Below are 19,677 nucleotides of genomic sequence, written 5' to 3'. Positions count from 1 at the left end.
CCTAATTGTGCTCCTATTTCTTACAGTTTTATGGTCTTATTATAGATATTACTTAAGAAATAAGATATTACGCAGTTTAAATTTGTTCACCCCAGGCAGAACATAGCTTAAGAATTTATTTGGGTTTAAGTGTTAAAATGTGAGGTAATTATTTTAAAACCACAGCTCACATTTTTCTAAAGAATGTTTGGTGCAAACAGCAACAGTGCACATTTTATCAGTTTTTAACTGCTGGTAGTTAAGTTTTGGAAAATTCTGTAAAACTTATTCTGCAACATTGGCACATATAACATTGCTAACCTTACTGAAACAAGTACCGGGTCAGTGCATTTGAAATTCTGTGATTGATGAGTTTCATTTGACAACATGTACATTTTTGTTAACTTTATTAGAACATGGATATTTTAATTGTTGGATTCTAACCTGTTCTAGAATTGTAGGTGACCATTTATCTCTGTGGAAAAAGAATCAAGTACCTCAAGGTCAATTAATAAGCAGATTGTAACATTTAATTGTAACATTGTTACTTCAGTCTCAAAACCATGCAGTATGTACCATACTGTTTTCTTTCAGTATCATGCTCATTGTTTTTATGCATACCTGAGTGATAGTGCTTACCTGTCTTCAAATGTCAACACTGCTGCCTGGATCCGTGATTTTATAGTGAGAAATGTATGAATGCTCAAGGCATCTATTTGTTTAAAATTCCTCTCCCTGAGTGGCACTCTCAAAGTAGCACAGAGGAATTTCAAATGGGCAAGTTGAATTTTCTTGTGCAATAGAAATTACTGGTCTAAGAGTAATCAGGGCTGACTGTATTTGAATGTGGTCCTTGAAGTCAAATAATCTGTTGTCGTTCCCAATTCAGCTAAATTTGAAATGGCTTAAGCAGAGTTCTTGCACAAAGACCATTTCCGAACAGCATATTTCACATTTTCCAGCGATTAAAATATATTTAAAAATGTGCAATGGTTGGAAAAAAGAAACTCAACAAGCAAATTCATTCTATTGTTTACTGCTATTTGAGCTGGTTTTCTCTATTACAACATATATCTGAATCTTTTTTTGTCTTTTAACATTTGAAGCAAATACAATTTTCTTATTTTATACAGGTGCAGATTAAATGGCAATTGACCTCTTATGCAAGTCTTTAATGTTGTGGAGTTACAGTTTAAAATATGTACACACAGTTCCAGAAGGATATTAAGTAGGTGTAGGGTTTATACATAACATGCACAAACCAATTTAAAATTAAAACAAAAGATGCAGGAAATGTCAGTGGATCTTTTAATACTGAAATTAAGAGGATTGTTATTCTAATCGGGATGTGGGTTGGGTAAGGGAGGTTAATCATAGACATTACTTACTGTAATTTGTGAATGGCGTGGGGCAGGAGTGGCTGTTGGTGTGATAGTAATGCTGCTGGTGATTTTATTGGTTGATTTATTTGGTGTCCCGTTAGTTATAGCTGGAGTTCTGATCTCTTGGACTGAACTGCAGGGACTCATTGGTCTTGAAACGGGTATGGCTGTTTGAATGTGGGGAGTACCTAAGTGAATATGGATTTTATTGTCTTCAGTGGTAATTACATTAGGGCTAGTATTTGACTTCTGTATCTGACGCCCTTGTATCCTTTCAGGTGAAACTCTGAAGATGGTGTGAGCTGCGGCAGCTTCCATTGGCTCAGGGGACAACGTTCGATCCGGTGAGTGCATGGAATTTGCAGATACCGCAACTATTTGAATAGGCGACATCGTTCGTTCTGGAGTCGATGAACCACATGAGTCTGGAGTTCTGGGTTTTGATCTCGATGTCGTCCTGCTAAGGGGCGACAAAGCACGCTCTGGAGTGGAGCACCCATCCATTACCTTTGACTTAACAGGTGTGAGGGAGGCATTTTGTATGATGGTAATTCTTTGCTTTGGAACACCACAGTTGGGGATGACTGCTGTGCTGGTGTATGAGAAAGAATTTTCTAAAGTGGGGCTAGTGATTTCAAGAGTAGCTGTACTTTGTCCATGATCTGGTGTAACTTTTATGTGAAGAGGTTGTCCTTGTTTCTGAGTAAGCACCAATTCACCTGGATGGGCCAGATTTCCATTCAGCTTTGATACTGTTTTTCCATTTTGGGCATAGGTTTCATTGTTCTTCATTGATGGAGCCCATGACCTTTTATTATTATTGACTCTATTCACAGTTAATGAATTATAGTTCACTTGCAATGATTGGTCATCATCTTGAGTGCTATAATCAGTTTCTTCACTTTCTGTGCATATTTTCCCATTCACTACTGCTTTTGCTAAAGGGATAAGGCTTTTATAATCAGGTGGTTCATTGTCTATAGCATCAGTCTGGATCTCCTTTGAACAGAGTTGGAACTCTCCAAATCTCCTGCCATTCATGCCAGGCCGAAGACTCTTGCTAAACCTTCTGTACCTTTCCAATTCTTTGGTAAGGTTTTCAGTTTCCCTTGCTAGTTCTTTGTTTCGATTTTCTTGTTGAGTCAGCTTTTTTTGCATTGATGCCTGCTCTGCTTTAAAATGAGACAATAAATCTTCAGTTGCCATATACTCATGAATTTTTTCTTTGAGGGCTTCCACTTCCCTTGTTAGATGGCTTGATTTTGCCTGTTCCTCACTGAGTCTGTCAAACAGGATTTGTTCTTGGGTTGATTCATTCTTTTCTGCTAGCTTGTATCTAGCTAGTTCCTTTTTCACAGTCTCAAGTTCTCCTGTCATTAATTTTAGCCGCTGTTGCTCATCGCTGTACCTATGCTCCAGAGAGTCATAGTCATATTCTGTCTTCATAAGATCGTCTTCTCCCACCTGTGCATCTTTCAATTTACATTTCAGTCTTTCAACCTCATGAGTTAATTCTCTGATTTTATTGTCATCCTTTTGTAAACATGTAGGTGATTTGCCATACTCTTGTTTTCCTTTGTTTCTGAAGTACTCCTTTTCTATTGCTTCAAGAGATTGGAGTCTCTTCTTCATAAGGTTGGACTTGGATGAAAGGTCATTTCCTCGCTGTTCCTCAGCTTTCAGCTTCTTTTTAAGCTCATCTCTTTCCTTAGTCAAATTATATGTTTTCTCTTCCAATTCTGCTTTGGATTTCAGTGCTTTTTTGCTTTCCTCAATAAGTTTTTCTGTTACAACTGTAACTTTATTTTCTTCTGTCTGAAGCTGGGCATTTGCATTTTGAAATTTGTCCTCTGTTTGCCTCACCTTCTCTGCCATATTTTTTCTTTCATCAACCAGCATTACTGTTAATGTTTTAAGCTTGCTTAGGTCCTCTTTCATGGCCAATTCGGTTTTCTCTAGTTTGTTTTCAATTGCTTCAAGTTCCCTAACTCTTACTTTTAAAGTCTCTAATTCATTTGCTAATTGCTTTGTTAGATTTTTCTCTTTTTCCAGATTGCATTTAAGCACATAGCATTCTTGTTTACTTTTACTGAAGGCATCTTCCAATTTTTCCAATTCCATTATTCTTTTCTTTAGTTTCTCTACCTCTGTTTTTAGATTCCTACTATGGCTTTCTTCCTTTTCTAATTTTCTGTTGAGATCCCGGCACTGGTCCTCCATTTTTAAAAGTTCCTCATCTTTTCCTTCTATTTCTAAAACACGTTTTCGTAGAACTTCTACCTCTGCCCTCAAGCTGGAATTTCCACACTCGCCTCTATTTATTTTTTCCCGTAAATCTTGCAGTTCTTCTTCCGCTTTCTTCAGTGATTTATTAGTCTCCTCCAACTCGTCTATCTGTCGGCTGAGTGTGGCCAATTTTAGTCGGAGCTGTCGATTCTGGCTTTCCTCATTGGTCAATTTTGCCATCGTTGTTTCCTGTTCCTGATAAAATCTGTTGGTTTGTGTTTGAAGTTCAATCTCAAGAGCAAATACTTTATGTTCTTCTTCAGTTGCCCTTTCTTCAGAGGCTGTTAGCTTTTCCTGAGCTTCCTGTGCAATGACGGATAGCGTCTGGACTTTTTGATTCTGTTGGGTGAGCTGCTCTGAAAGTCGTTGCTGTTCATCCACAAGGATCAATGCAAATGATTTCAGTTTGGTAAGCTCTTCCTTTAACTTTGCAATTTTCTTGACATTTTCTAGTTCTTTTTTCACCTGATATGCTTTTTCTTGCTCAATGAGCTTTTTCAATCTGCAAGGAGAGGAAACAGTGGTTTCACTAACATTGTCAAAATCATTCCATTGCTTCATTTAAACATTTGAATAAAATGTTTTGTTAATTACTGTAAATAATTACAGTTGGTACAGTTAATCAATTTTGACTGCTCAACTTCTTTAGTAAAAATCTGAAGATACTGAACATGTAAAACAAAAACAGGACGTGCTAGAAACATAACCAAACAATCAGCATCAATGGATAAAATAGATTGGTTGGTCTATCAGATGTAAAGGCTTCTATTCCCTTGGATGCTAAATATATTTATAATTTTATGATAATTATAGAATTTATCAAATAACTATGTGAAAATATTTTCTCTCATAATGTTGTCAAAATGTAATTGTCTCAGAATCATTTATGTACAATGAGAAAGAACAGTGTAATAAATTTAAGATTCCATAGAATTATATTCCAAATCTAGTTATTCCTCGAATATTGTACAACTCTCACAATTTTCTGATAGGATCAACAAAAGTATTAGAAATACGCAAAATTGTTCATGATGAACATTGTATTAAATTTTCCCATTGGCAAATAAGTGGTTAGCACTTATTTTTGTAAAAAGCCTGAGTTACTAGTTAATATTTTACTCCAAACTTGTTGTTAAGATCCTTGTTTCTCTTTGGTTAATTAAATGGAAACGAGATGTGATTAGTAGTTCCTTTTCATTTAAAGTGCTCGTGATGAAATTAAGATTTGTCATGTTTAATTCCTAACCTCACAGATATTTTACACTTCTGTCTTATCCTCCAGTTCTGTTCATATTTATAATTAACTATGCATCACTAATTTCCATTTTATATCCATCTAAACAAGAAAGCCCTTCGTCTAAGTAGTTCAAGTATTTCACCATAAAATCTTAAACTGCTTTCTACGCTGATGCACCATATTTATTTTCTACTTTAAGCACAGAGGTTGCATTAATAGACTCCTGATGTAGTTCTATATATCTGATTGCAGGTGAGCTCAACCTGTGTAAATTTATTTGTAATCGTAGATCACAGTTGAACATAGTCTGCTGACAGAAATTGCTTTGGAATTCCTTTGCTAGGTCTTTCTACTTAAAATCTATGACTTTCACCTTGTATGAATTTCCTAATATGGTTTGATGTCATTTTGTAAATGATAACACAGATATCTAGGGTTTCAGTATATTCATTTATTTATTGGGATGCCACGTGGAATAGGCCCTTTGAGCCAAGTACCCAGCTATCCCACGACCTAATCCTCGCATAATCAAGTGACTTAATTCTAGTTTAATCCTGGGACAATTTGCAATGACCATTTATCTTACCAATCAGTACGTCTTTGTACTGTGGGAGGAAACCAGAGCACCTGGAAGAAACCCACATGGTCATAGGGAGAATGTACAAGCTCCTTATCTGAGAGACAGTACATAATGGGTGGCATGATAGCACAGCAGTTACTGTAATGTTATTACAGTGCCAACAGGAAGATTGGGGTTCAATTCCCACAGCTGTCTGTAAGCAGTTTGCATGTTCTCCCCATGACCGTGTGGATTTTCTCTGGGTGGTCAGGTTCCCTCCCACATTCCAGAGATATGTGGGTTAGGGGTAGTGAGTTGTGGAGCATTGTAGTTATTGAAATACAATTAGTTATGTTCATATACAATACTCTATATTCAGAATACATTACTTCAGCAAAAGTCTGTAAGTTCAACAGGCATCCGAATATGAAATGATCCCTACTATCTGCTTTAAATTTAAAAAATAAACGGATGACCTTTGTTGTGCTTCTTTTCAGTAATAATATTGAATAGTTTATACTCATTGGATGATATGGCCAAAATTCGCTATTAATTGCAATCTATGTTAGAATGTGTTTTATGGGGTAGATTAATTGGTGCATTATTCCCTGAAGCAATACTAAATTACCAACCAATAATTTCTAAATGCAATATGTAAATGGTATTATCAAGTTTTCTTTAAATAATTGCAGCTGTATCAGTGACTTTACTCTGAAAAAGAAAATCGTTCTTTGAATATTTTTATGTAATTTTCGTGAAATTTTGTTTTTATTTTCCTTTTCTTCAAAATCCCTTTGGAAAACTACTACTGGGACTTGCTTTCACCTTCCTTGTTTTCATAATGTATCGTGCTCACACTTCAGAGGTACTTCATTTAATGGGAAGTGTTTGGCTTGACCTGAGATCATGGCAGTTTTCATTTGGTCTGGTGTTTAGAAATGGACCATTTTGTTTCTTACAATGATTACATTTCAACTTAATTGGCTGTAACTTTTTGAATCAGTTATAAAAAGAAACTCCATGTAATTTCACATCTGTCTTTTCTTATGACTTGGTAACTCATGAATAAAATATTAATCTCTTGGATAAAGTGTTAGAAATTGTTTGGTTGCCCAGAAACATTACTTTAGCAGTTGCCAGTGGGAGTGAGAATGAGGAAAAATTCAGGGAGAAATTTGATTCACTAAATCTCTTTGAAAATGGTAGTGTTGTGAAGGATCATGAAAGATATTGTCCCGGCATTTGTTATTCTATATTGCATGTGTTCTTATAAAACATTCTTTATAATTTTCATCCTGATTATTTTTGTGCTTTGTGATTAATAGTGTGATGGTAGCTGTCTGAAATTATTTTATAATGAAAATGGCTTCCATTATTTTCATTCATGAAAGCAGATTCATTCTAGAAAGCAGATTAAACAATAAAAGGGAACAGGAACAGGAAGACTCATGGAGAAAATCAAATTGAAGTGAAAACAGGACTTTTGAAACAAGAGGAAATTGGTAAATGAATTTTTTTTTTGCAGAAATTCAACAGTTTAAAAACTCTCGAACAACATTGAAGTTAGGCTTTTAAGATGCCATCTATCCAATAATCCAAACCCAATTAGAGCAGGAAACATGCCATATCAGCTGAATTGGCATTTATATGAACACTTTGAAGAAGCATTGAGTAAAGGCTCTCTGAGTGTGGATTTCAATACCCACCATCTAAAGTAGCACAATATTACCTATACTGACTGAGGCTGGATATGTCACAGAAAGTGCAATTACCAGTAGGCAAATGAGATAACCAATACGAGGGAAAGCCCTTTCACCTTAACTATGACAATTTATCTGTTGCTAATGCATTTTTGCACTTTAGAGCGGAGAGGAATGCCATTGCTAAGTCTCATGGAGACAAAGTTCTGTATTCATGTAACCCACTGTTGCAGGGCTTGATGGCTTGAATTTAGGGCAGATTGAACAACTTTAAACCAGACAGGTTGAGCATGGTCATGTATCTAACCCTGATTTAGTGCAGAAGTGTCTGTCAGAATCAAGAACATATAAAGATCTTCTGACCTGGTGACAATATCGTACAGAATTACTTGCTTGTTCACAGCAGGCAAAGCATACTTCAGAGAGAAGTTACAGAGCCCACAGCCAGAAGATTAGTTCAAATCTCTGCAACTTCACCCAAGTCATGACTGGTTGTGTGTAATTAACCAATTAGGGCATACTTGCTATACTACAAAAAACTGCCCAGGCATGTTCTGTGCACAAAGAACAGGACAAGTGTAGTTTAGCTTATTTCCTCTAGGTTTACCTTATGCCATCATCAGAAAAGTGATGCCAGGTTTCAGTGTTATCAGCTAGCAAAAACCAATGACATTCTAAGTTTTTGCCAATATAATACGATTTCAGTCTTGGTCCAAACATATCTTTAGTCTGATCACTTCAACAGCTTCATTGATGCCATCTTCCATGATGATCCTGTCTTTATGGATATTTACCCAAGATTGTACAGTGTTACTTTCATCTTGAATCTCCTTTAATGAAGCAATATGCTTGCATTGGACAGGTTTGGGCATGGACAAGTGCCAAGAAATGGCCAAATGAACTTGAGAGTGCTTAACCATTTCCCGAGGGATTCTACTCAATCATCATTACCTAATCCCTTGCCTTCAACATCCTATGAGCACAAAAATTGAATTGGACTGTCCGCATAAACACAATCACAAGAAGAAGTCAGAGGTCAGAATCTTGCAGCAATTTATTCACCTCCTGATATCAATTATAGCATTTGAAGGAACTGGCTTCATCACTACCATGTCAAGAACAATTAGGGACAGGCCATGAATATCAGTGAAATTTACATTCTGTTTATGAAATTTTAAAAAAAGTATAAGCTTCCAAGACTTTTTCCCCTTTCCACCAACAAAGCACAAGTCAGGAGTGTGGCGAATGCTCTCTAACGGGTTAGTTAGTTGTTGCCCCATCTAGTACCAGGCAAATAACCTCTTCCTTAATGTCAACAAGACAAAGGAGATGGTTATGGACTTTAGGAAAGCTTGCACCACTCACTCACACAGCCGTGGAAAATGCAAGCAGTTCCAGACTCCTGGGTCTGCACCTTTCATGGTCCCAGAACCCATCTTACACACTCAAGAAGACCCACCAATTCGTCTACTTTCTGAGGAGACTGAAGAGAACTGGACTTTGCACATCCATACACAAGTCATTTTACAGAGACACAGTAGAGAGCCTTCTCCACGCTGCATCACTGCTTGGTATGGAAATTGCACTGTGGTGGACAAGAAGGCTCTAGAACGGGTAGTCAGAATTGCCCAGCACATCACTGGCACTTGCCTACCTGCTGTCAAAGACATTTATACCGAAAGGTACCAGTAACATCATGAAGGATCTCACACACTCTGCACGTGGATGAGGGAGGAAGCTATGTAACATATGGCAGGACCACCAGACACAAAAACAGTTACTTTCTCCAAGCAGTAAGATTGAATATCACCTCCAGCCTTTGTTTTCTAAGAACTCTATTGTCTTCAAAGGCAGACTGCTCCCTCTTAAGTTCGAGATGCTTGTATTTTTCTCAGGATGATTGATGTTTATTTCTGTAACTTCACATCCTGTACTGTAGTGTATTGCTTCAGTATTGTTCTAACATGTAGCTTTTGATCCCTTCCTATTTTGTTTTCCACAGACCAACAAAACATGCTTTTATATTCCCACAATGTACTGCGATGTCTAACTTTATCATTTTACATCAACATTATACAAAATCTTGCATGTTGGTTCAGCTTCCTGCCTCTCCTTCCAAACTGAACATATGAAATTCTTTTGAGTCTGATGTTATTGTCTAACAATCGCAATAATCATCAGCATCATCATCAAATTTAAATAGTCATATTTACACCCAGCATGGTTTTTAAAAAAAAATCTTTGTAAGCAACTTATCTTTGGAAACACTTGGTCCTCCCCTGCTACCACATTGAGGGCACACTCAGGTTGGAGGAACAAAACCTTATATTCCGTCTGGGTAGCCTCCAATCTGATGGCATGAACATCGATTTGTCAAACTTCTAGTAATTGTCCCCCCACTCCTCTCCTTCACCATTCCCCATTCTTGTTTCCCTCTCACACGTTCTCTTCTTACCTGCTGATCACCTCCCTCTGGTGTTCCTCCTCTCCCCTTTCTTCCATGGTACTCTGTCCTCTCCTATCAGATTCCCCCTTCTCCAACCTGTTATTTCTTCCACCAATCAACTTCCCAGCTCTTTACTTCACCCCTCCCCCTCTGCCAACTTCATCTATCACCAGCCACCTGGTACTTCTTCCTGTCCTTCCCCCACCTTCTTATTCTGACTTCTTCTCTCTTCCTTTCCAGTCCTGACGAAGGATCTCAGCTCAAAGTGCTCCCTGACCCACTGAGCCTCTCCAGTGCATTGTGAATATTGCTCTAGATTCACAGCCTCTTCAGTACCCCTCAGGTCTGCTGATCATCACTTTCCATTCCATCGTAATGCAACATTCAACCCAATAGTCCATTCTCTTCCCAAATTTAATTCGAATTTTTAAAATGAATTTTGCCTGTTACTGTCTGTTTAGTACATACTAATAATAGGGCTAGAAATTATTTAGTGAAGACCTTAGTTTTTATTTGCTATAATAATAATGAAGCTGAAAATCAATTGCTGTAAGTGATCAGGATTTATGAGCTCATCATTCTCTTCTTTAATCCGTGCCCTCTGGTTTCTTAGCTTCCTTATAACAGAATCAACTTAAACATGTATACTCTTATTAAAACCCTTCATGGTTTACTCACCTCTGATCTAAAGAGAGCAATTCAAGCTTCTTGATTATCTCCACATAACTTGGGTTCCTCTCCTCTAGTGTCATTCTTGTAAATTTGCTACATCCTCTCAAAGGCCTCTATGAAATGCTATGCCCAGAATTTTATATGGTAATTGACTGAGGCCGATTCAGTATATTTATTACGGGTTAACTATGCCTTAAGATTTAACCAGAACTTGTTATGTATTCTTTGAAATAAATATTTAATTCTGATTACTTTCAGTCATAAATCTGAATTTGGCAAGCTGCCTGTGGGAAAGGTATAGCCTCTTGTCTGCAATATCTGAATAATAACTGGCTAGTTTACACAACTTAAAAATAAAAGGGTATGTCCATCCCAGAATTTGTGCTAGATGCTGCAAAATGTGGCATACAGAAGATTATAATTTGTTCATCAAACCAGGCAGCACCTGTGAAAACAGAAACTACGTTAATGTTAACTCTGATTCTTTCTCCACAAATACTACATGACTTACTGAATGCTTCCATCTTTTGGTTTCCCTTTCTGTCAGGGTTCTAACACTTGTGGTTCTTTTGCTTTTGCAACTATAAATGTGTTTGTATTAAAATATGACCAGACCTTCGTGCGGCCCAAATCAAAATTACTGTATGCGGTAATTGAATTGAAAATTTTAAAATTCAGTGTTTTTTATTAGTATATAATTGTGTTAAAATTCACAATATACTATTTGGAGAAGGAAAACTCCGATTTTAAACCTCCGCTGCCTTGCAGCCATAACCACCCCGGGAAAGGCTTCGGGAGGAAACCCTGAGGAAGAAATCCGGAGCCGGGGTGCCTAAGGCAGTTTGATGTTGTTTACAACTTCACTCCGGCAACCTCGGCAACAACACTGGTGCCAAGCCGTGTCGGCGCTTGCCCTTCCCTTGGACTACATCAGTGAGGGGGGACCCGCTGCATGAGCATCAGCCGGTTCTTCAAATCTTCCCGCCCGGGCTTGTACCCCAGAGAGGTCACAGTCCACCAGAGGCACAAGCCCACAATCTCCTGGGATGGACGGTTGCCTACTACTTGAATTTGACCAAATGTCAGAAAATGAATTGGACTGATGGTAATAATAAACTTTTCATTTTATGAAGAAGATTATTTGGCAGAATGGATACATTTGAGTTTCAGTTAATTTGGAAGATTTAACTTGAAAGAGGTCCAGTTTAGATGACAATTAATGAGGGTCCATAAAAGCTCTTTATTTACTATGGAAGTGCTCTTAGTTCACTTGCCTGTATTCTGTTTCTAAAGTTCATTTCTAGCCTGAGTTACAAATTACACAAACAGGGACCAAGGGGGAGAGCAAATTGTTTGTACTTCCTCAACATGTGTCCTAGGAGATCTTTATCTTTATCGTTATAGTCGGTCTCCCACCTGAAGCTGGAAATGTGGCATCTAGCCAGCATTTGAAAGAATTTTGAGCAATTGGATGCTGCTGCCAGGACCAAGGAACTGTCTTTTGTTGTCAGTGTGGTTTTGGACAATCTTTGTAGTTGCAGGAGGCTCAAAACCAAGGAACAAAGAAGCACAAGCCTTCCTTGTGGTGCCCAGAGGATTATTTCTTGTCAAAGTCCCAAAAGGAAGAAAAACCATTTCTGGGCCTCATTTCCCTTTGCAATATGTTATCTGACGGGGATGTCACAATAACTTCCTGAGCTTCCAGGTTAAAATTGCATTCCTCCTCCAGTAACTGCACTGCAGCAGATTTTGTGATATAGCGTGTCCCTGTTGAGCTCTGAGGGGGATTCCACTTTCCCATTCAGGATCAAGATAATATGAGAACCTCCAAAAGATGTCAGTGTTTCATGAACACCACAGCATCTTCCAAGCAAGCATGATTAAATTTAGCCATAATTTTCTGTGGATTATGAAAAGAAGCATGTACTTTTTTGTGTGTGCCTGAATTTGTATTTATGTTCTAAAGAATATATTTGGCCCAGTAGTTTGCAGTCAAGTACTAGTTATCTAACTTTTATGCAGATTTTCAGACCTTTTTGTTGTTCTTAAACTTGTTTAATCAATGAAAGATACAAATATAGCTTAAGCTCATTGGATTAACATCGGATGTTATTGAACATTATTTACAAGTCATAGTACAAAGGAAACTTCTGTTAAATCACTTTGTTTCAAACATTTTTTGATTGAAGGCTGTATCTGAGGTACTGTATTTCTACGACAACACTTACTCGTTCATTTCTGAATCTTCAGTAATCGAATGCATTAGCATAGGGGCAAACAAGGCTATTAGTACTGTTACTGAGAATACCAAGCAGCATTTTAAGTGCTGGCTACATTTTTAGTGTTCTTGTATAAAATTAGAAAAGAAAAACCTACTGTCAGAAGAATGTTCCCAGTGAAGGGAGTAGTTGCTGCTCATTGGCTGCAAGTGATGTCATGTTTTCAGTAGATGGTTGTAGCCTGGTTCACATTACAGTTATTTTACTGAGTTCTGGGGTCAATTAGCAATTTAACCTCAGAACTTTGGGGAAGAAACTTGCAAAGTGATTTTTTTGTTGCAGGGCTGATAGAGGAGGAAAATAAATGTAATGTGAATTAAAGCTCTTTGAGAAAACAGCTCTTTATAATTTAACATGTTAAAACCTAGGAAAATCACTTCATCAAAACTTTGGTGATTTTCTTGGCATTGAGATTTGCAAGGCGCTTGTTGTATTAGAGGGAGCAATGTAAGTTTTTGCGGACTTGTGTGCTGGGGTTAAATTGCAATCTAAACAAGGCATATGTGCTGTTTCCCTTCTGCTAGATGATGTATCCTCAAACTACCAGTGTGATGATTTAGTGTAAGAGGTATTACTGGCTTCCCAACCAGATTACAATTTTAAATCCCAGGGCTGTATGTGTGTTTTGATTTTGTATTAGGCACTTTGAACATTTATGGCTTCTTGATCAGACTGGAAAAGTTGTTGATTCTGAATCCTACAAGCTATATAGGCAGAAAATCATGCATTTAATGGTTACATCACATTTAAAGATACAAATACCTCCTGAATCCTAGCAATGACCGAAGTGAAATTTTGAAGACCTGCTTTTCTTTTTCACTTAACCAATTAAATCCCTATGCGAACTAGCTTGCATTTCAAAACTTATCCCATTCAAAAGCATTGGAAAATTTTAATTTTAACAATTCAATTTGTAAATCATTGCCAAACCCATATTTTCTAAAAAAAAAATTAGATTAAAAATAAAATTTCTTTGAGCACTTTAAATCCAGAAGAAGATGTCATATATAAAACAGCAAATTCTAAGTGATGTCTTAATAGTTTCACATGTTGTTCTTCATATATTTTGCAAGCGATGTTGGAAAGCCATTACACCATAATATTATATATTATACCATAATAGTATTATAAAATAATCAACCACTTAAACTTCTTTGTATCTAAATAATCCATAGTAACATGTCATAAGGGCACTGGAATATTAGTTATTATATGTTTAATGAACATCTCTGAAAATTAATAATTACACAATAAGGAGCTGCAGTTTGGCTGAAGTTGTAATGTTGGAAAATCATTATAATTTGTAACGTTAAAAATCTTTTAAGGAAATGTTTAAGTATTTAGTAATAGAATTCAGAAGCTTTTTTATGGTAGTCCTAGAGTAAGTCACTGGCTGCTTATAGGTGTTTGCATGCAGGCAACTTTTTGCGTTTAGTGCGTTGAAATAAAGTATTTACAACAAAAATTAACTGTTTTTATCGATGTTTTAAATGAATAGTTTCATTGAAATTGACATGTTTAGATGAATTATATCATTAGTTTTGTAGTTCAGACATATTTATCTCTATATGGTTATATTTCATACTTTATTGTTCATATTATAATGTTTAATAGATTGTTGAGTTTCATGAATTGTTAAGACCTCAAAATTACAATGACTTGCAAGAAAGATAAGTTAAAGTGCTGCAAGACATGATGTGACATGTGTATTGTCTTAGCAAATGTGCTTTTCACTAGAAAATTGTAATTTTGCATAAATCAGTTGGTTCCAGTTGAATAGTTTGGCTGAATTTGTTAGGTTTTGTTTTCATCAGCAGAATTGAGTTTTAAAGTTATCTGAACCAGAGGAAATGTCCACCTTTGGGTATATATGAATTATTCCTAGTTCTTAGAAACTGACTATTTGAATTACTTTCTTAATTGTACTTATTCTGTTAACATCTCCACAATTTGCGAACGTCGAGAAAAAGTATGGGAAGAGGCATACGAAAGTGCATCCTATGTAGGGAAATGTAAACATACATATTTAGAAGAGTAATGTACCTCTCATTGCGTTTTAGTAACTCACCTCATCTTCATGTGATTTGAAAAGAAGTACTGACACAAGATGAAGATCTGATAAACTGCTGGTACATTGATAAATGTTACTTTGAACTAAATATGATTGGAAGTGATTTACACAAAAGAACATTCTGGTCCATGCAACATATATGCGCCGGTCAAACATCCTTCCATCTTTCCTCATCTAAATTCATCATGATAACTCTCCATTACTTCTCCCATCAGCCCTGAGCAGCCTCACCTTAAATACTCCATGCCATTGGAAGGAAATTCCATATTCTATACCATCTTTGTGTAATGAAATTTCATCTCAATATCTTGTTGGATTTCATCATCTCTGGTTAAGCTGCTCTATACATTGAAATATTCTTTCTATCTTTCCCATTATAACATTCCATAATTTTAAAGACATTTATTAGTTAAATCTTTGCTTTTTTTTCAGAAATGGTATATGAAAACTTGAACCTTGTGTTTATTTACCTATCATCCACTTTTTAAGATTTCAAAGGATAATATAAATTCCTAAAGTCATCAATGTTGCATTATTGAAGTAACCCAGTTCTCATCCATATTTTTTTCCAATTGGCCTTTATGCAGCTGTTTGAGTTAAATAGATATTTCATGATTGCAATCTTTGCAAGTTGTTTCCCTCACCTGATGATTTTCTGAACGTGTTTAATTGCCACTGCCCCTGGACAGACGGCAGCAAACACATAATTAGAACTGTATTATCCTGAAGATTCTCGCCTGCTATGACTACTTAACTAAAGTCTGTAATGTTCCACATTGATGGGGGATGGGTGGTATGAGGCAACTTCAAAAAATAGAAGTTTTCAATTATGGAAGCTGAAGGCTTAGAAAACTGAACAAATTGCCCAAAGTTGGGCTTTAACATTGGGGTGAAAAAGCACTTGAGATGCACATCCCCTTAAAGAACACTCTCCATTTTGGCTGTTGTTATTTACAGTTGCCATTTTCTTTGTTATATTTAATAAAACTGAAGTATGAAATCAGACCACATAAGTAGATTCTGATACAATTAAGCAATTTATACCCACATACTGATTGATTAGTTTTCAGATAATGCTTGTTATTAGAAGGTGCTACATGTTAGTAGTCATAAATTCAGTCTTTATTCATAGTTATTCCTTGTGATGTTGGGGATCTTTTTACCCGTGTGCTGAAAATATTTGCCAGCACAAGATGGAACTTCTGCATACGCTTTAATTAATAACATTTATCAAACTTGACCAGACTTCAGTCAACATATTCTTCATATATATACGTAGCTTTTGTAAACAGCATGTCATGATAACAAAAAGTATTCTTTTGCTTAAAACTTACTTTGCATGTTTTTCCAAATGTTCTGCCAAATGGCTGCATGAATTAAAATTTATTTAGTTCACAAGAAGGCACATGCAATGCTTTCCTGATGTGTTGCCTAGATTAATAAATGTGATGGTTAAAAGCCATTAGTTCTAATAGATATGCTCAGATGTTTGGAGTAGAAAGTTACTTTCAATTCTTGTTGATGGCCTTTTCATTGAACAAGACTATGGAAAAAAATTGCTTGTTATAAAAAGCATTATGGAACACGTGTGTTTTAAAAGGAATTACGGAACATAGCTGTAGTGTACTTTAATTAAGAACATGCATAAGAGGAGTTACGACAGAGTACTCTTATGGTAGGGGATTTCTGCCTTTAAAAGTTAAAACTTCATTCTTAGCTAATTTAATCATAGGCACTCAGTCATGACATTAACATAAAGGAGATGAACTTCTTTCTGAAATTAATATGCTTTATGTATCAAAGTTCAGTATTCCATTATCAAAGTAATCAATATTTCAAACTTAAAAGTATATTACGAAAGATGTTTTTTTTCAGTATATAGAGCATATTGAAAAGGGTTTGCCACCTAATAACACACTAAAACAATATTGTGAGTATTTTACAGGTGAAAATTAAATTGCTACATTACTGATTAAATTACATTAAAACCAAAAATATGACTTCCGTCACTAGTTAAACTTCACAATATCGTCAGTGAGTTGTCAGTTTGTACATTTTTGAAAGACAGTTAAATCTACAAACGTATTACCAACATTATTCATAAACAAGTTAAATGCACTGTTTTGCTGTTTCCTCTTCTTTTAAAGAAATAACTTCTGCCAAGATTATTGCTATTATCCCCGCCTCTCAAGTAAACCCCCCACCCTCCCTACCCCAGCTACCCCACATGCCAAGATCATTTCTTTTCACAACGAAGGTAGGTTTTACCAGAGTTTAACTTGAACACCACCTATTTTGGCAGCTGTATTTCTGGTTCCATCGGAAATAGAAATTTTAAAGAACACTTTAAAAATAAAAGTTTACCACTCAAAACATTGTTTCTCCTCTATCCGAAGTCTGAAGTTCCATTTCTTGTCTGTGGGAATAAAAGCACTCAGGGAATAAGATGATGCGATTCAGCTTTCCACTCATCAGCGATGTGAACATTCCAACAGTAACACCAAACAATGAGAGATGTGCTCTTTGCATCCTCTAGCCAATAGCCCATTACGTCAGATCATTACCATATATGGTGCTCTGTTGTGCAGACCTGGAGTGTCTGACTGCAGTTCTCTGATATCCAGAACTAGGAAGCTTATTACTGCTTTTTGGCTCCAGCTGACGTTTAAGCCTCTGTGAAATAATATGTTTGTCTACTCAGTTCTCAGCCAAGAAGAATGTGCGGAAGGCTTTAGGTTACAGAATTTCCTTTTTGTCATTGATTGCTGTGTCATTACTGGAACAGTTATTAATGATTTTACTGAGTTCTTTTGCTTTCTTTTCTTAACCAAAAATGACTCTCTGATGTTCTAACACAAGATTTATTATATGGAAATGAGTCGAATTTGTTCATTGTGGCTGGGTAAAAATTCTGGGGATATAATTACTGTTGTCAAAGTTGGACTGTTGCTTAGGCTTCAAGTTAACTAAGTGTTTTCAGAAAGTTTTCAATACTGTATTGGTTGAAAATCTGACATTTGATTTTAGAGAAAGTAGTGAATGTTCTTTAAGTGACAAGAAGGAAAGGCTTAAATGTGTGAGTAAGAAAATATTATCTAGAAATACCTCTGACATCATTTTAACCCACAGGCAAAATGATGTTATGATGGAAGAAATTCTGCTGTGAGCAATACCTTATGTTAAGTACCTTTCCTAAAATTCTTCCCTTGTGTATAGAATGATTTTGTACATTCTGTGGTTTGCTGCAGTTTAGCTTGTAAAAAGGTCAATTAAGGAGATCATGTGCTTAGTTTTTGTTTATTGTTTCACTTTCCACTGAATGTGAATGGGGGGGGGGGGTTTGCAGTGGTATTTATTCAGTGCTGGAAGTAGAAAAGTGAAAATAAAAAGGAAGTTTGAAAGATTTACGGGAATATTTATAAGAAACAGAGATTCTGGGAAGGTGAAGTCGGTGAGACAAGGGGATACAGTTGCATGACAATCACGGGAAAACTTGGTTTCCCCGGTTGATACTGTGGATATATTTTGTGTGACCACAAGCTGTTATTGTTCATTAAGACTCTTGGTTATGTGTCTGTGATAGCTTCACTTCAAAAAAGACAGATGACAATTTCATTCATGAACATTTTTCTAGCATGTTTAGATTAGTGCATTTTCTATATGGTGATAGAAATTTTACAAAGCTGATATTTCACATGCCTCGCATGAATTTTCCGCAAGAGTTCATAGATTGTAATGGATGTTTGAACTTTGCTCTCAAAGCTAATGTGGAAGTTGGCTTCTGCTAAACTAAGCAGCATTACATACAGCTGGATGCTGGAACCTGGGACAGCACACAAAACACTGGAAGAACTCAGCAGCTATGGAGGGGAATTGTCAGTCTACAGTTTGGGTTGAAACCTTTCATTTGTTTGAACATTAGATGGGTGACAGCCAGTTCAAAAAGTTGGAGGGAAGTGGAACAAGAGTTGTCAGGGAATGGGTAGGTCCAGGAGAGGGGGGTTACAGACAGATGAAGGAAGGGGGGAGTTTGGGAATGGCTGATAATAGAGGAAGGTGGAGCATTGAAGGGAGGTGGTGAGGAGAGTATGGGTGATGGGCAGATGTAGAGGGTGGGATGGAGAATGAGATAGAATCCACCAAGTTTCCTCTGAAGGAATATTCCTTTTGAGCTATTGAGATGGAGCAACCAATATAATTTAGATCTTATTTACTTCAGTAGGGGTGCATGACAGTGGAGTGTAATCTGTTTTGGCCTTCCAGGTTATGGGAATACCAGAACTAAGATATTTGCAAGGACTGCTTAAAACATTGTATGATATCAAAATATGAATAAGACTATTAAAAATCAAACAAAACTACAGATGCTGGAATTCCAAAATTACAACAGAAAATATGAGAAAAGCTCCGATGAGGCGACATTTAACAATTAGTATTTCAGGTCTGAGGCCCTTTAATCAGAATTGAAAAGGCGAGAAACAAGTTTGTATAGATTGCAGGAAAGATAAGAGAGGGCAATGGGTAGACAAAGGAAATTTCTCTTACAGGATGAAACACTGTGAGCATTATAGGACAATTAAACTCCTGTCTGTGTAATGTGTTGCTACTTTTGTAAAGACTGTAAAGCTGTATAGTCTGACATACTTGGATAAAGCAGCTCAACTGCCTTCAACATCCATCCACATTATATCATCCTCTGAAAGAAATTCCCTTTGTTCTGCTATTACCCTCCCTCAGATACTCTGCTAACTAGATTACCTCTTTCTTTCTTAGTTCAGTGAAGGGTCCTATATCTGACACATCAATTGCTTCATTTTCCACAGTTGCTGTTTGGCCTGCTGAGTTTTGCCAGTATTTTTTTGCTTTTGCTACACAAGATGATCATGTGTAGAAAGGGTGCAAGTTCATGAATATACTTTAGATTTCAACAAAATTAGCTATTTTGCTGTTTATCAATCATGGCGATAAAGTTTTCAGTACATTTGATGTTAAACTTTGATAACAGTCCCACATAAGAGTTTATATGTTTCTCAAATACATTTCATAAATATTGAGATAAAGGGGAG

At 36.4% G+C, this 19,677-nt stretch overlaps 2 protein-coding genes across 10 annotated transcripts in view; one reads left to right on the top strand and one right to left on the bottom strand.

The window, feature by feature from the left end:
• cmss1 (cms1 ribosomal small subunit homolog) overlaps positions 1 to 19,677 on the top strand; it is a 277,146-nt gene that overhangs the window by 39,875 nt on the left and 217,594 nt on the right. For all 7 annotated transcript variants that reach the window (XM_059968623.1, XM_059968625.1, XM_059968621.1 and 4 more), the window contains exon 2: positions 1,640 to 1,705. The gene's annotated coding sequence lies outside the window, so the exon portion shown is untranslated. The remainder of the gene's footprint in view (positions 1 to 1,639; positions 1,706 to 19,677) is intronic.
• The window catches only part of filip1l (filamin A interacting protein 1-like), a 134,522-nt gene that overhangs the window by 28,224 nt on the left and 86,621 nt on the right, over positions 1 to 19,677 (bottom strand). Inside the window, exons 1-2 of one of the 3 annotated variants that reach the window (XM_059968619.1) lie at positions 10,268 to 10,460; positions 549 to 4,149 (exon numbers count right to left, since the gene is read on the bottom strand). In XM_059968619.1, coding sequence (XP_059824602.1) covers positions 1,347 to 4,149; positions 10,268 to 10,341 — 2,877 coding nt within the window. In that variant the 5' untranslated portion in view covers positions 10,342 to 10,460 and the 3' untranslated portion in view covers positions 549 to 1,346. Of the gene's footprint in view, positions 1 to 548; positions 4,150 to 10,267; positions 10,461 to 16,975; positions 17,153 to 19,677 lie in introns of those variants that run through there. The other 2 variants (XR_009511867.1, XM_059968620.1) reach the window with 2 other exon arrangements.

Source organism: Hypanus sabinus, chromosome 4, assembly GCF_030144855.1.
Source record: "Hypanus sabinus isolate sHypSab1 chromosome 4, sHypSab1.hap1, whole genome shotgun sequence".
Lineage (NCBI taxonomy): Eukaryota > Metazoa > Chordata > Chondrichthyes > Myliobatiformes > Dasyatidae > Hypanus > Hypanus sabinus.
Note: the sequence above shows the minus strand (reverse complement) of the source record. Positions and strands in the feature narration are given on the sequence as shown.